Source organism: Cyprinus carpio, chromosome B5, assembly GCF_018340385.1.
Source record: "Cyprinus carpio isolate SPL01 chromosome B5, ASM1834038v1, whole genome shotgun sequence".
Taxonomy (NCBI): Eukaryota; Metazoa; Chordata; class Actinopteri; order Cypriniformes; family Cyprinidae; genus Cyprinus; species Cyprinus carpio.
This window is the reverse complement of record NC_056601.1, coordinates 6,147,397-6,163,651: the sequence shown is the minus strand read 5'-3', so window position 1 is coordinate 6,163,651 and position 16,255 is coordinate 6,147,397. Positions and strand designations below refer to the sequence as shown.

The window sequence follows — 16,255 nt, the reverse complement described above, 5'->3', positions numbered from 1 at the left end:
GTTCAAATATTATAATATTTTGTAGTTATCATCAGAATCATACGGTTGTTATTAAGAGATTGAATAGCTGTACCATTGCTTTGTTGGAGTGTCCACCTCCCTGGAACTCAATGGTTCCAAAGGCGTCAGTGGGACTGAGCTGGGTGTGCTTGCTGATGGACCACTTCTCTGACAAGCTGTCATTCTTTGGCACACGCTCTGACTTCTCATTCTGATTGGATGAAATGCTGGGGGGCAGGCCAATATGTTGACCAATTAGACGGCCACAACAGCACCTGCGACAGAAGACACAACCATTGTGAAATTACGTGCATGACCCTTAAATCAGAAGTCAAAACTGTCAGCAAGTGATCTATACTCTTAAAAATAAAGGTTCTTAATTGGCATCAATGGTTCCACAAAGAACCTTTACCATCCATGGAAACATTTAAATAAACAAAAACTTCATAAAAATATTAAAATAATATTTGTAATCAGAAAAAATGGTTATTTTAAGAACTGTTCGCTGAAAGGTTCTTTGGGGAACCAAAACTGGTTCTTTCATGGCATCGCTGTGAAAACCCCCTTTTGGAACCTTTATTTTTAAGAGTGTAAAATAGACATTATTTGAGGATTTCAAGTTTTAGAGAGGCTTTGAGATTTATATTTCAGTGCCAGATTAATTACAGTAAAACTAACAAATTCTTAAAAATTGTATGTAAAAGAAGCAAGATATCTTTTACAAGTGTTCACTTCTTCACTCAGTGTGGCTATCTTTAGATGCTCTATAATAATTTATAGAATAATTTCTCTTTCATTAATAGTACAAACGCATCTAAATATGGTTTAAACGTGTGTGATTAAAATGCATATTTTGCAAAGACTACAGCAGTAGTGGTGATACTCACCTATGGGGGTCTTTGGTGCTTACAATAATGTGCACACATTCTCTCTTGCTGAAAGCTCTTTCTATCCATGATTTCTGTGCCTGGGGAGAAACACAATAGGTGTAAGTTGCAGAAATCACTAGAGGTAGAAATGTCAGCTTCATGCATCCACTTAAGAGACCAGTAAATCCCAAACTACAAATAACCAAAGTACACATTTGACCAGTCTTTTTTATACATTGCAGCACCAGGAAGTAGTGCTTTATCATACTTCAGTCCTGTTTTTACAGGATTACCTATTCACCAAGTGTTGTTCAATCAGAGCTTTATGAACTGGTCCTTTGGTTTAAGTTTTACCTTTTAAATATTCTAAATAAATTATCATTATTATGTATTATTGGCATCTTATTTCTAGTCACTGATATTATTCTTTTATTTTTCTATTCTTGTCAGTGCTTTTGTCATGTGCATTGATGCTTTAGCAATACTTTGAGAAACATGCCATTAAGGACTTTTTTTTTACTTTTCTCTTTTATACAGGGGTTTTACAGGTCCAGCATTTACCAAATGAACACACTGTCTGTTTGCTTGCTTTAATTCAACACAATAGCAGCACCATCTGTGAACACACCTCAAAAACAGCGAGTGGTTACACAGGCATTTACCCCACAACCAGACTTCCTACGGTAGACCATTACTCTTACAAAAAGCTAGCCTGAGGGAGAGAGGGAGGTGATACCGTGGTTTAGCTTTAACAGGGAAAACCCCATGAATGTGCATCACTGATCACCCACATTCACACATCATTACGCCAACATGAACATGGATAATGTAGATCTGACTCAATGCATTCTGACAGAACTGCTGTGAGAACAGCTCTCTGCTCTGGTGTTGGTCAAAAAACAATGCATTAACCTTTTCTGTTTGAGGACTAAGAGAACCTAAGGCCATTTTAATTGCTCAAAAAACATACTTAACATTTAAGAATAGGATTGACGCTTCCCAACCCTTTCTAATCTTATGAAAACTAATCAACTAAATTGCAATGCTACATTACTAATTTTCAAAGATCAGTTTCAGAGATCTCAGTTATCACACATGAACAAATATGGGATGTGCTAACATCAAAACGTAAAAAAACAAAAACAACAACAACAACAAAACATTTACCAATAGTTTTAAATTGTACTTTTTTAGAATGGCATCACAAAATTATAAAGAAGTATTAAAAATAATAATAATAATAAGTACTGTATGTAATTTTTTCATTTGGAAATTACACTGAGATTACATTTAAATAAATATTTTAAAACAATACATGAGCATTAGATAAATGTAAAAATAGGCAGTATGAAGCATGCAAAATGATATGCAATATAGACATATATAGATAAATAGTGGCAATATTTCATGCATCTCTAATAAATGCAACAATTGTTCACATGCTAATATTCACTCATTGGTACCAATAAGGTCATATTACAAACCTACTACAACAGAAAAGTTAAATCTTCAATAATATCTGCTACTTGGTTTGATTAGACAGAGGATGTTATTTTGAGTGATTGAGATACTATTATAGTTTTTATTGATACTTTGCATTATTTTTTTTAATTTTTACAGTCTCTATTTTCATTTCAGTTACATAGTAATTTTTTTTCACATTTTATTCGCTTTTTTAATGTCTTTCTTTTTAAATATGTATAGTTTTTAATACATTTTTAATTCAGTTTCAGTTATTTGAGTACATTATTAAACTACATGAAATTTAAAAATGTTATTTTTTATTTCACTTAATGTTGATTTAATTTAAAGTAACATTTTTGTTTGCTTTTAGTATATAAAAACCTTATAATAGCCCTGGTCAGAGGAAAGGAGAGGAATTTAAAAGGAGAAATAACAGTTAATTGCAAAATTACTATTTTTCCATACATACAGCATTGGGGTCTCTTAAACCCCCATGTTAACAACACACAATCAAAAGAACATAAGGGTTAACAGAGCCAAATGTGCTAATATTAATTGTCAAGCAAAAGAGAGAGTAAAATAGTTTGGGAAGTACCAGCCAAATTATATCAAACACCGAGCTGGGATCCCTAGACGTGATACCTCAGTAATTCTGCTTACGTTTGAAGAACGTAATCGGTTTAGTCTCTAGTGTATTCCGGTGTGTGTGTTTTTAATGTGATAAAGAACCAGGTAAGCTATATAAGATATCATAAAATGCAGCACACATTTAAAACAATTAGTAGCTGAAGAGACCCCTTCCATAAACTTTTCATACACTTGTTTTTTTCTTTCTCATCTTGTTTGTGAGTGCTGACATGATTCGTAGGGATCTCCAGTCACAGCAGAGAGCTGCCAAAAGCTTGTGGTGTAATTTAAGATTTGTCCTCAGGATTTGCCCCCTGAGAAGCAAAGAACAGCTTTGCTCCTTGTTTGGAAATATCTCACCGTCTATAGGGGATCTGTGCCAACAGATAATGTTATGGAAGGTGGAGCATCTGGGCATGTAGACGATAAATAGTGGCAATATTTCATGCATCTCTAATAAATGCAACAATTGTTCACATGCTAATATTCACTCATTGGTACCAATAAGGTCATATTACAAACCTACTACAACAGAAAAGTTAAATCTTCAATAATATCTGCTACTTGGTTTGATTAGACAGAGGATGTTATTTTGAGTGATTGAGATACTATTATAGTTTTTATTGATACTTTGCATTATTTTTTTTTAATTTTTTACAGTCTCTATTTTTCATTTCAGTTACATAGTAATTTTTTTTCACATTTTATTCCGCTTTTTTAATGTCTTTCTTTTTAAATATGTATAGTTTTTAATACATTTTTAATTCAGTTTCAGTTATTTGAGTACATTATTAAACTACATGAAATTTAAAAATGTTATTTTATTTCACTTAATGTTGATTTAATTTAAAGTAACATTTTTGTTTGCTTTTAGTATATAAAAACCTTATAATAGCCCTGGTCAGAGGAAAGGAGAGGAATTTAAAGGAGAAATAACAGTTAATTGCAAAATTACTATTTTTCCATACATACAGCATTGGGGTCTCTTAAACCCCCATGTTAACAACACACAATCAAAAGAACATAAGGGTTAACAGAGCCAAATGTGCTAATATTAATTGTCAAGTAAAAGAGAGAGTAAAATAGTTTGGGAAGTACCAGCCAAATTATATCAAACCGAGCTGGGATCCCTAGACGTGATACCTCAGTAATTCTGCTTACGTTTGAAGAACGTAATCGGTTTAGTCTCTAGTGTATTCCGGTGTGTGTGTTTTTAATGTGATAAAGAACCAGGTAAGCTATATAAGATATCATAAAATGCAGCACACATTTAAAAACAATTAGTAGCTGAAGAGACCCCTTCCATAAACTTTTCATACACTTGTTTTTTTCTTTCTCATCTTGTTTGTGAGTGCTGACATGATTCATAGGGATCTCCAGTCACAGCAGAGAGCTGCCAAAAGCTTGTGGTGTAATTAAGATTTGTCCTCAGGATTTGCCCCCTGAGAAGCAAAGAACAGCTTTGCTCCTTGTTGGAAATATCTCACCGTCTATAGGGGATCTGTGCCAACAGATAATGTTATGGAAGGTGGAGCATCTGGGCATGTAGACAACAAAAGCCCAAAGGGAAAATAAATAAATAAAAAAACAAAAACGGGAACATCCAATAACATTAACTTCTCAAACTATTATTAGAGAAAAATCAAAGGTTTTCTAGGAAAGGATTTAATTGTATTTATTATTATTATTATTTTGCAGGCACGATATTTAACAGTAGATTCAAATGTTTCAGAAGCTAAATGGCCCATCAAGGCTAGTGCTCTTTTTTATGATTACTTTAAAATAAGCATTTTAATGACTTACATTAACTTCAATTCATAAAACATTTTTTATTATTATTAAAATGTATTATTTTTTATAAACATTTTTCTAATTTTAATAAAAAATAAAAATATTGAATCATTAGAAATTACCTGTTCTTTTTCTTCATGTTCATAACTAAATCCAGAAGTCAGAAACCCATCATTTTGCAATCCAAATATTCACAGTTATAGCTTCTGTTCTGTTGAAAGGCTGGGGACTTTAGAGGCCAAACATGCATGCTTTTGGCCTTGTTATCTGAACTCGAATGTGTTGGGACTTCAGGATTAATCCCCTCTGAAAGACTCACAGACAAAAAAAAAAAATGTTGGGACGCCCCTCTCAAATCCTGTTCCGCTAACTCCTACAATAACAAACTCCCTACAGGGAACATCCATGTTTCCTTTTCTCACAATCATACACACACTGTGACACATTCGAACCCACTTTTCTTTAGCATTGTTGTCTAGAAAATCTTGGTCATTCTGACTCAAACTGCACTTGTGGTTATTGTCTGTCCCATCACCCCAGGGCCTGTCAGAATCAGCTCACACTTCTGCGCATCAGCAAAATCCTCACAATCACTGAATTATACGGGGGAGGATCAAAGTATCGCCCAGTCGAACGGAGATTCACAATGGCCGTCACATTCTTTTTTTGACATATGGTAATTAAAACAGCCCTGCCGAAATTACATAACACCCCCACCGTATTTACTGAAATAACGCACACACAAACACACACACCACCACAGTGCTGATACACCACCTGTCACCTGTGTGAAAAGGTGTCAGTCTGAGCAAAGCAGTCAGAGACAGATGGAATCCTCTAAGCTGTCCATCATGTTTCTCCTCTCGGTTGAGGAGTTCAAAGACTGACAGGACGGAAGCCTGTGGTGAGGGTGAGACCTCAGATACGTATGTGCTATATAAGCTCATTTTAGCACAGCACATATAAAATGCTCATTTTACACTGGTAGTTCAGAAGGCAATAGACACAATGGCATAAATTACCTCTTATTTACACTGTACACGTCTGTGGTGCATTATGGCTCTTACAAGGTTTTGTTCCATTCTCTACGCGTTGCCAACTCAGTGTTAAGGCCCTTTCACTCGGGATGCGGCAAGTGGTGGATTCGTTGTGCGGCTGCCGCTTTCTCTCGTAGTGAAAGTGTTTCGTGCAGTTGCAGGCAGTGCTTCAGAAACGTGCTTCAGAAAAGTTTTCTACTATCTTGAGTATTATTAAATTGTGGTATTTTTTACTTTTACTTGAGTAGAAATAAAACTAAAGTATGCAATTTCACTACATTTGTTTTTCACCAAAAGTACAAAAGAAAAAAAAATATTATATATATATATATATATATATATATATATATATATATATATATATATATATATATATATATATATAGATATATATATATATATAGATATATATATATATATACAGTACAGACCAAAAGTTTGGAAACATTACTATTTTTAATGTTTTTGAAAGAAGTTTCTTCTCCTCATCAAGCCTGCATTTATTTGATCAAAAATACAGAAAAAAAAATGTAATATTGTGATATATATAGACGGTTTCAACGACAACATAAACAAATGTTCCTGTGCATGCACGCTTTTGTGGCCCTAACTTAACTTCTGGTAGACTTCCAAATAGAATCAATAACAACAGCTAAATAGTCCCTCTAGTGTAGATTATTTTTGATAACAAGCTAGATATTTTTACTGCGTAAATCAGATGGACTTATTGAAAATGCAAAGTCATTCTCTGCCAGCAGGAGGTGCTTTAAAGCGGGAGAAACAGAGGTTTCCCCAGTAACAGCTGTACACAAAGCAGAGACAAATGCTGCTTTATCAGATATTACATGCAAGATGAAATGAAAATGACACTGAAAATTTTCTAAAGATAGACTTCCTTCAGGAATACAGTGATATAAAAACACCCACGCCTCGTTTTGATTTTTAAACGTTTAGTATGTTTATTCAACGAAGCGCCACAAATAAATAAATGTATGGGAAACACATCACACAGCACAACCACCTGAGCCCAACATCAGTCTACTCATCACCTTAACTTTAACTCTTGCGTTTGTAGCCGGCGCCATAGCCAGACTGATAAACAAACACAGACCGGAAGTTAACTTAGGGCCAGGCACATGCGCCCGATGAACCCATCTATAGACAAAGAAGGCGCCGATGGAGAAACAGAGTGAGCCGGCATTTGACGGGCATGATCTGCGAGGGCGGGCGGGGGCATTCAAACCGCACTTTGCCTTTGCTTTGACTGTCTATCACTGGCGTTTTAAATTAGCATCATTAGCGTTTCAGTATTTTAGTAAATGTGAGCTACGCTCTGATTTTAAATCATAATTTTGTCAGCTCCTGAAATGGGTCATACCGTTGATATTACCAGAGCACACAGCAGTATAAGTAAATAGAAAATCGGCTGATTTAATTATTTCATGGATGGAGTAAGAACAAAGTGTCTAAAATACATGCACACAGTTGAATGGTAAAAATCGTCCTCTTTAACAGTACAGGTAAACTAAATGTACAAAGCTAAAATAACCTCAACATTAACAACACTGATATAAGAGCGCATGCATTTTTACCTGCATCTGGCTGATAGATCACCCATGATTTATCTGTCAGTCAGATGCATTTAAAATCACCTTTTCTGCATGCGTGCTTTGGATGTGTGTAAACATGGAAGAAACAAGATAGTCTATGTATGACCGGACAATTTATTCATATCCAAAACAAGACGATGTGAACATTACTGAGCGCTAAACACTTTCATGCAGTGTATGTTTCATTCATACTCGAGGCCGGAGGGCGCTATAATAAAAAAATATTATAGAATACAAATTATTGGTTAACATCCAGCAGTGTATTTGATTTCTTATCCAATTAAAACACATAAGAAAAAATAAAGCCTGCCAATTAGACAAAAGTTTTTTGGTTTTTTTACATTTCTGTCCCCCTGATTTCTGAAATGATGGCTATGCCCCTATGTTTCCAGTACAGAAAACAGTGCACGAGTCTTCTTGTGCTTGAATGGTTTAAAGTCATATTAAAATGCACACCAAGAAATAAAATGCTCTTTTTTTATTGTCCTACTGAACATGTGTCAGGAATCCACCTTTATTATTACAAACTACACTTTCAATTTGATTTTCAACCATTCAAATCAAGAAGACTCACGGACTGTTTTTTCTCTGCTGCACACACATCCTTGTGTAAGTGTTCTTTAGCCTGTTGATTTTTATTCATAGTATTCAGCTAACAAGGAAATATTCTGCAATAAAAAAAAAGGAAAAAGTAAAAGTAACGTGACATACAGCCAAGTATGGTGACCCATACTCAGAATTCGTGCTCTGCATTTAACCCATCCAAAGTGCACACACACAGCAGTGAACACACACACACCATGAACACACACCCGGAGCAGTGGGCAGCCATTTATGCTGTGGCGCCCGGGGAGCAGTTGGGGGTACTTCAGTCGTGGTATTGCCAGCCCAAGACTCGAACCCACAACCTTAGGATTAGGAGTTAAACTCTCTAACCACTAGGCCATGACTTCCCCCCAAAAAATAACGTGTTATATGGGTAAGGGTAAAAGTTAGAATAGATGTGAATGATATCTAAGATTTTTTAATTTTTTATTTATTAACTACTATTATTTACCTTATTGGAATCGAAATTAGGAATTGACAAGAACTGGAATCATTCAAATTTAAACGATACCCAACCTTACCCATACACCACGTTATTTTTTACTGGCACCTTTCTATTCACACTGTTTTAAACCCTTTCTTTTCTTTTAAACCCGTCCTTTAACCTTCTTTGCTTTGCCCTTCTTAAAAACAACCACATAATCTTATACGTGAATGTACTTTTCAAAATTAGCTATAAAACATCTTCTCCTGACAACATGTATATTTAATATGTTTGCTTAACATAGCGTCAAGCATGACAATTTATGATACTAATATCATGTTTAGCTCGAAAATCACTGTATAACATCAGGCATTTTTTGAACAGTTAACTTTTGTGATTCCATGTTGCTTCTTATAACAGTGAGTCAGAAAATATTTTTATAAAATTTGTTTTATCATCGCATCGCAGCCCTCTGTATCGTAATCTAATCAAATCGTGAGGTGCCTAGAGATTCCCACCTCTAATATATACTAAAAAACAAAACAAAAACACACAAAACCATAAAACTGTGTCACTTTTATTTGACCACATCAATGTATGGGTTGAAACAATGACTAATAATATCTTTTATTTTTTGCACATTTATAGAATTTATTTGTATACCACTTTTTATTCATAAAATGCAGGTCGCAGGTGCTTCACAGGTCAGAATAAAAGAATATGTTAGTAATATACTGTATTAATATTATATGTTAACAGAATAAATATTACTGTAAACGTGAGCAAATACACTTTGACTAAACACTACAATACAAGTATAAATAATAAAAAAAGTTAACTAATACAATATGTAATGTTCACATATTAATGATAATATAAATTATTTATATATTTATTTATGGTAAATCAATAAATATAAAATAAACAAAAATATGAAATATTATGAAATAATATTAATTTAAATTGTCAGTGTGTATATATATAAATATATTTATAAATGTAAAGGTAAAGAGCGATGTTTTCAAAAAACCAAAGAGCCATGATTTTCAGGCCTTTTCGCGTGATGGAAAAGCCTGATACTTCGCATTAAAATAAATTGTTTTATTCACAAAGATACAGAATATAACTACTTAAGTTAATATGTATTGTCCATATGTATTGCCTACATATTAAAAAAGGTTTTAAATTTGTTACGCAGTAAATATGATATAAATAAAGGAAGTTATCATGCAAACCAGTGATTGTGTGTTGTATTTTACAAAAGGTTAGAGGATTTAAGTTAAACTGTAAAGATGAATCCACCCATTATGCAGGGTAAAATTAACCAAAAATGTGTTCTGTTCTGTTCTATATTTACATAGCTCTTGGGCTAAAAATAAACTAAATTGGGCTGTTTTAAGAGTGTACATTAAGTTTTGATAATATTTTATCATAAAAATGTACACAGCTCCTTTAAGGAATCCTAACTATCTTGCTCTATTATTTTTTAAAAAGCTGACAACTGTCATTGGTGACGCCTGTCTCTAATATCCCCCAGTTCCCTGCCCTGACCACTACTGAGGTGTTGGGATCTTAATAAAGACACTCCACTGAGAGTTCATTTAATGTAGATTAGATCTTTTTTTTTCCCCACTGTTTAGCCTAATTAAAGCCTCTGTAGATTAGTTAAAGACTGTTTATACAGGGGCATTGCAGGATAGAGTACTGGCAACACCTATAACATCACAGAAGATCTCTCCATGGGTACATGAGAGAGCAGTGCTTTTGGACAGAGAATGGAGAGAGCTACTCAGGTTAAGCGGTGTAAGATTAATAATTGAATTTAAGGATAATTGGCATCAGCATACCCCATGTGAGCAGAAGCTATTTTTCCAGGTAATGTTCAGTATGCCAGTGATCTTTGCAAAAATAAATGGCACACTGGCAAGCTACATATGCATCATAGATCATCACTGTTCATAAAATATTAACTGATCTAGAAACACTGCCATTGTATAAAAATACAGTAATATTATGAAAAGTTATAAAAAAAATTTAAGAATTGTGTTTTCTGTTTAAATGTTAAAATGTATTTTATTCCTGCAATGGCAAAGCTGAATTTTCAGCATCATTACTCCAGTCTTGATGTCACATTATACTTCAGAAATCATTATAATATACTGATTTGGTGCTCAAGAAGCATTTCTTATTATCAAGGTTGAAAACAGTGTTGCCTAATGTTTTTGTGGAAACCGTAATACATTTTTTTTTGTCCAGGATTCTCTGGTAAATACTCTGTTCAAAAGTACATAATTTCTTAGAAATATAAAGTCTGTAACACTATAAATGTCTTTTTTGTCACTAACAATATAATGCATAGCATCTGTTTTTTTTTTTTTTGTATTAATATTTAAGTAATAAAAAATCTTACTGACACCAAATAGTAGTGTTTGTTTAACTTCAGTTATCTAAAACTATAAACATCTAAATTATATGCCGCACACTGGGTACAAATAATCTAACATTTAATATTTCTTTATATAACAATTTATAATTTTTTACAATGATGCAGACTTGTGTATATAATGCAAAAACACCAGAAAAAAAAATCTTAAGGGAACTTTACCTCAGTTGTACTTTATATTCCATGGGAAAATGACAAATTCTCACGCACGTTGTACAGCCATTGTATTTGACATGTGTATCCCTCCCTGGCTCATAGGCCTGAGTTTAGTATGGATGAGATCATGACAATCTTCTAAATGGATTTTGGAGCCTCCTTGGAGGACAGATCAAGACATTTTCACAGGTAAAAAAGAGAAGGCACAAGAAAATGCTTTTCCATTCCATTAGTTCTGGAATCAGCTGAAAGCTTTTAGCAGCTGCAAGGTCACCTAGAGGTAGCATGAATTTACTCATTTCATTGCTGAAATTTGCATAAGAAACTAGGGGTGCTCCGATCAGGATTTTTTAGGGCGATCGCCGATCACAAAAAGCAGTATCTGCCGATACGATCACTGATACTGATCTTTTTAAAGCCTTCTTTTTATCATATAGAATTATATATAGTGATGATCCAATCAAGATTTTTAGACATTTATTCAGGGGCATTTACTAATTCCCCTCTTAGGTGACTCTTGTGAGAGGTTTTTTTTTTTCATTTGAGGGGTGGAGTGGGCATTTTTTTTTTTACATTTTTCAAAAATATATATTTATCTCACCTAAATGTTTGATCATGCACTGCATTTTTGCTTTTACAATTGTGCAATTGTTGCACAATAGCTTACACACAGCACAAGCCTGATCTCGTGAGCTGTATGTGAGGTTCACACATACTCTGTTTGCAGTGCGTATGCAGTCTATGTGCGGTATATGAGTGGTGCAGAAGAAGCAGGTGCTCGCTGTGCACTCTAAGAAAAAAGGTACAAAAGCTGTCACTGAGGTGGTACCTTTTTAAAAGGGACACTTTTGTACATTTTAGGTACTAATATGTACACTTTAGGTACTTATATGTATCTTTAAGGTACCAGTATGGACTCCTTAGGTACAAAGGTGTGCCTTTTGAAAAGGTACTGCCCCAGTGACAGCTTTTGTACCTTTTCTTCTGAGAGTGTGCTTTCACACAGGAGTCTGTACCTGATCTGTGGCTGTTTACTACAAACACAATATTTATCCATTATTTTGATTTTAAATCCAAACATTGTTACTTAAAATGCTTTTTCAACATTGTGATTCTTTTACATGGTATAGTAATACAATCTTTCATAGACATGTTTAAACGCAATAAATTTAAGAAACAGATTATTGAATGCTTTTTACTTTTGCCTTTACTTCTAGATTTATATATTAAGTTGCTCAAGCAAACATTTAAACTACTTTTCTTACATTATCACAAACATTCTAAATTAAAACTAATCATTGACAGAAACAGTCAGCTCTACTGCCTTTTCTTTTGCATTTAAATCTCTATTACAGGCAATCCTGCCGTTCATAAAGGACTTTAATTAAGAACTTTAAAATGATTGCCCTGTTTATCTAAAAGTGCTCTTTTCCTTTAAACCTAGGTAAAAAGCCATAGCCTATGTGTTGACTGTGAAACGCAGTAGACTTTAATTATATGCATTTATGGTGTAATTACAACATTTTTGTGTTAATGCATGTTCATATTTACTGAAACAATGTGCTGTTACTTTAATTAAGCGGACCGCAACTGTGTGCATTGAACGCTTTAATTTTAATTGACATGAGCGTGGATTTTGCACCGCATATGCACTGCAAACAGAGTAATGTGAACCTGCCGTTATGTGTTTGCGCTGCATGTGTGCATGAGCGCACGTCTCCAGGAGAGCGCGCGAGCCCTAAATGGTTTAAACACTGGCAAGAATTAAAAAGAAAAAATGCAATTTATAAACTTTAGTGACGATGCGACACTTCCTCAATTGTGCAAGTGACAATTCCTGTGTCAAATGTGCAGAGTGCAGATCGCTTATAATGCAGACACAATGTGTTTTGAAGCCATTTGCACATTTTGAGAGGGAAAGAGAGTGGGGGCGGTGATTCACTCAAGCTGTTTGTGAAATTTTGTCTCACAGAAACTTTTTCAAATTACTTTATAAGTTATTTAATGAAGAAATATGAATTGTACCTCACCTAAAGCATTACAACTATTCCACACACACACTAAAAAGACTCAAACGCATCCTCAGCAAAACATCTCAAACCACACACAACACAAGCCATAAACCAGATTTATCAAATAATGAGATCAGTCATTTTCTTAAAGACCGTCAATCAAACATCCCAAAGCAATTATCGGCCGATAGTGTGTTGGTAGCCGATCAATCGGAGCACCCCTATAAGAAACTGATTGCTTGATCTCTACTATCAGATGCATATGTACACAGATTCCTTCCCCCATGCAAATGCCCTATATGAACACATAAGATGGCTTTCCATGTTTACTTTCATGATTTTGATGCATACTTGGAAAATTCAAAAACCAGAGGTAAAGACTATTGACGTATTTGCCCCCCCAGATACCGCCACTTTTGCACAGCAGAGTTCAGAAAAACTGCTTTGACATCAACTAAACTAACTTCACCAGCAGGAATAACCACCTAAATCAACCATGTTGGCCAACCAGTTTTAACAGCCTAGTTTTGACGGTGAACATCATGGCTATGGTAGTCCACCAGCTAGACAAGCATCAAACTTGCATTAATCAGCAAAAACCAGCTTGGACCAGCATGATGAAACTGGCTAAAACCACTTTCAAACAGATTCTGATCCTTAATAAAACCTCTATTGTGAAAAAGCCCTACATTCTTTACCTACATTGACTTTACAAGCACAACTGGCTACATAAACAAACACACATTCTCTCTTTCACACGCACACTCAATATCTGTCTTTATAATCTACTCAGGTTCTACACAATTCTCCCCTGTTCTTTTCCTTTTCAGCATCCTGTGGCTTAGCTGCTCAGTTTGGCATGAAAACAAGCAGGGGATCAGGCCAACCCTGAGAGGTATGTGTGTCTGTGACATGTGTATGTAATAAACTGGTCATCTGGTCATTTCAAAACATTGCATCTTTTTGTGGTCATTCAATTTCTCCCAAGTTTGTGTCCCCTCATTGCAGACCTTCCATTCACAAAAGGAAAGTTATTGGCATATCTTATGAAGAATTTCAACTCACCAAGTGCAGGTTTCATTTTTTACATAAGATAGTTATGAACATTCAGAATCAACCTCTCTTAAAAATGGTACTTAAAACGTAAAGCATCAGGAACTCAAGGCTGCAATGTCATATTTCCTAGTATTACCTTGAGCTGTAGATGCGGTACATCAACAACAGACAGGTCAATTCATGGACAAGTTTGTTCATCACCCTCAATATGTGCTACACAACCTGCCAAAAAACACAAAAATAAAGTATATCTGAAGGAATTTACAGGCTTTTCAAGATGTTCACGGTTCAAGGACACTACACTTCAATATCACTATCACTTTTTGGTTAAAATTACAAATTACTTCAAACGGGGAATGCTCCGTACTGCAAGGCGGGCATCTCATGCTACATTATACCACATATGACATTACATAGCTGCGATTCACCTTAGATCATACATATCTCATACTATCTCGACTACAAAACTATACAGGTATTCAAATGGGCAGGTGACTTAAGTATGGATAAATACATATCCACCATAATCTCGATCAGTTTTCTACTGTGTTAGACATATTGACAAACGGTGGCAATGACATCTAGAGATAGAATCATAGTAAGAGTTGGAGTGCCTACAAGGATCAAGCTGTTATCATAAACTATCATGAGTATTTATCTAATATACATGCTGCACCTTGTGAATACTATTAGATGTCCAATGAGTATCGTTCCATTAATATTAGATTGATCAAGACAGATCTCTACACATTGTGATTATGCAACAAGAAAACAGTATACACAACTGACACATTCTAATTACTACTAACCTAACAGAGTGAGTGTAAATAATGGGGGGTAAAAGACTGATGGTCCACTAATTTTTCTCGGAACTCTATTAGTCGATTCGATTTAAGACAGAGATAATTATTATTAGGACCAGAGAAAACAATCTCACGAATCTTTAATCTTCCAAACTTGCATTATATACGTGATCATACTGTTCATATTACACTCTACAGTCTAAAAATCTTAGACAGTTACATATACAGCTAACGATTATCTCTCTTGAATACCGACCATATTTTACCTCATGCTCACAAAAATCCACACATATCTTCCATCATTAGAAATCTGCATAGCCAAGTTATGGACGATGCATATTCTACTGCACGGCCTGATGCAGAGTCAATTACCAGATGAGTTCATGATTACACCATGCTATTACATCATCTCTCGCTGCTACTGGCTCACCATAGTTAAATCTTACAGATTACAAAACATATTACTACTTACTATAAGGCCCTAATTTAGCTCTTGACTAAGCGTTAAGCTAATCTTCTATCACGCTACAGGATCCATCCCGATCTCCCTAACGGTTGCAAACACTCACAGGCTTGTTAGTAGGTTCCTCCTAGCATAGCAAAAGTTCCACCTAACAGGATGGTAGTAGCTTTATTTGACAATTGGGCTCCCAGTACTCCACAATAGACCTTACCTAAGATAATAGTCGTGGTTACAGCACATACGCGCTCTGTCTAAACTCCTAACTTTAAAAAACACATCTCTCTTGGCCATGCAGTCACAATAATGTAATAATTTATACAACTTGTATAAGATCAGTTACACACTCTGACTTGGATTTGACACACACACCCACCACACACCTTATTAGCTTATTATATTACTCTTTCTCTGTCCCGCTGACCTCTCTCTCTTCATGCACCTGTTTGTCATTGCAATCAGCGCTCGCGCTGATTTGCTAAGACACCTGTTTCTACTTTGCCCTAAGTGTTCACCCTTTATCTGGTGTTTGCTCTGGTAGATTCTTTGTTGGATTATTGTTACATGTCATGCGTTTTGTCAGCAGTTACATCAGTGTCTGTATTGAGAGGTACTCACCTATTCTTGTCTTGTCTGCCTGGAACAGTCTAGCCCCAAAGTTTTTGCTGTATTCTGCTGCTGTTGCTGCTGATTGTAGACCAATGTGGTTCTCTCACCCTGCCTGAGTTATCTACTCCTGAGCTTCAAGTCTGCTACAAGGGAGTCCTGTTCTGTTACTCATCAAGACAGGAGTCTTTCCGTTTGTTCAAGTTTCTATTTACCAGTTCTGTGTGCTGAAAAGACGGACTGCCTTTGTTATATATAATTTCATTAAAGACTGTTATTCCTGTTATCTCT

At 35.0% G+C, this 16,255-nt stretch overlaps 1 protein-coding gene across 9 annotated transcripts in view; it reads right to left on the bottom strand.

Moving 5' to 3' along the window:
• trpm3 (transient receptor potential cation channel, subfamily M, member 3) overlaps window positions 1-16,255 on the bottom strand; it is a 144,414-nt gene that overhangs the window by 53,340 nt on the left and 74,819 nt on the right. For all 9 annotated transcript variants that reach the window (XM_042723889.1, XM_042723893.1, XM_042723887.1 and 6 more), the window contains 2 exons: window positions 888-967; window positions 74-275 (listed from right to left, as the gene is read on the bottom strand). In XM_042723889.1, the coding sequence (XP_042579823.1) occupies window positions 74-275; window positions 888-967 (282 nt within the window). The remainder of the gene's footprint in view (window positions 1-73; window positions 276-887; window positions 968-16,255) is intronic.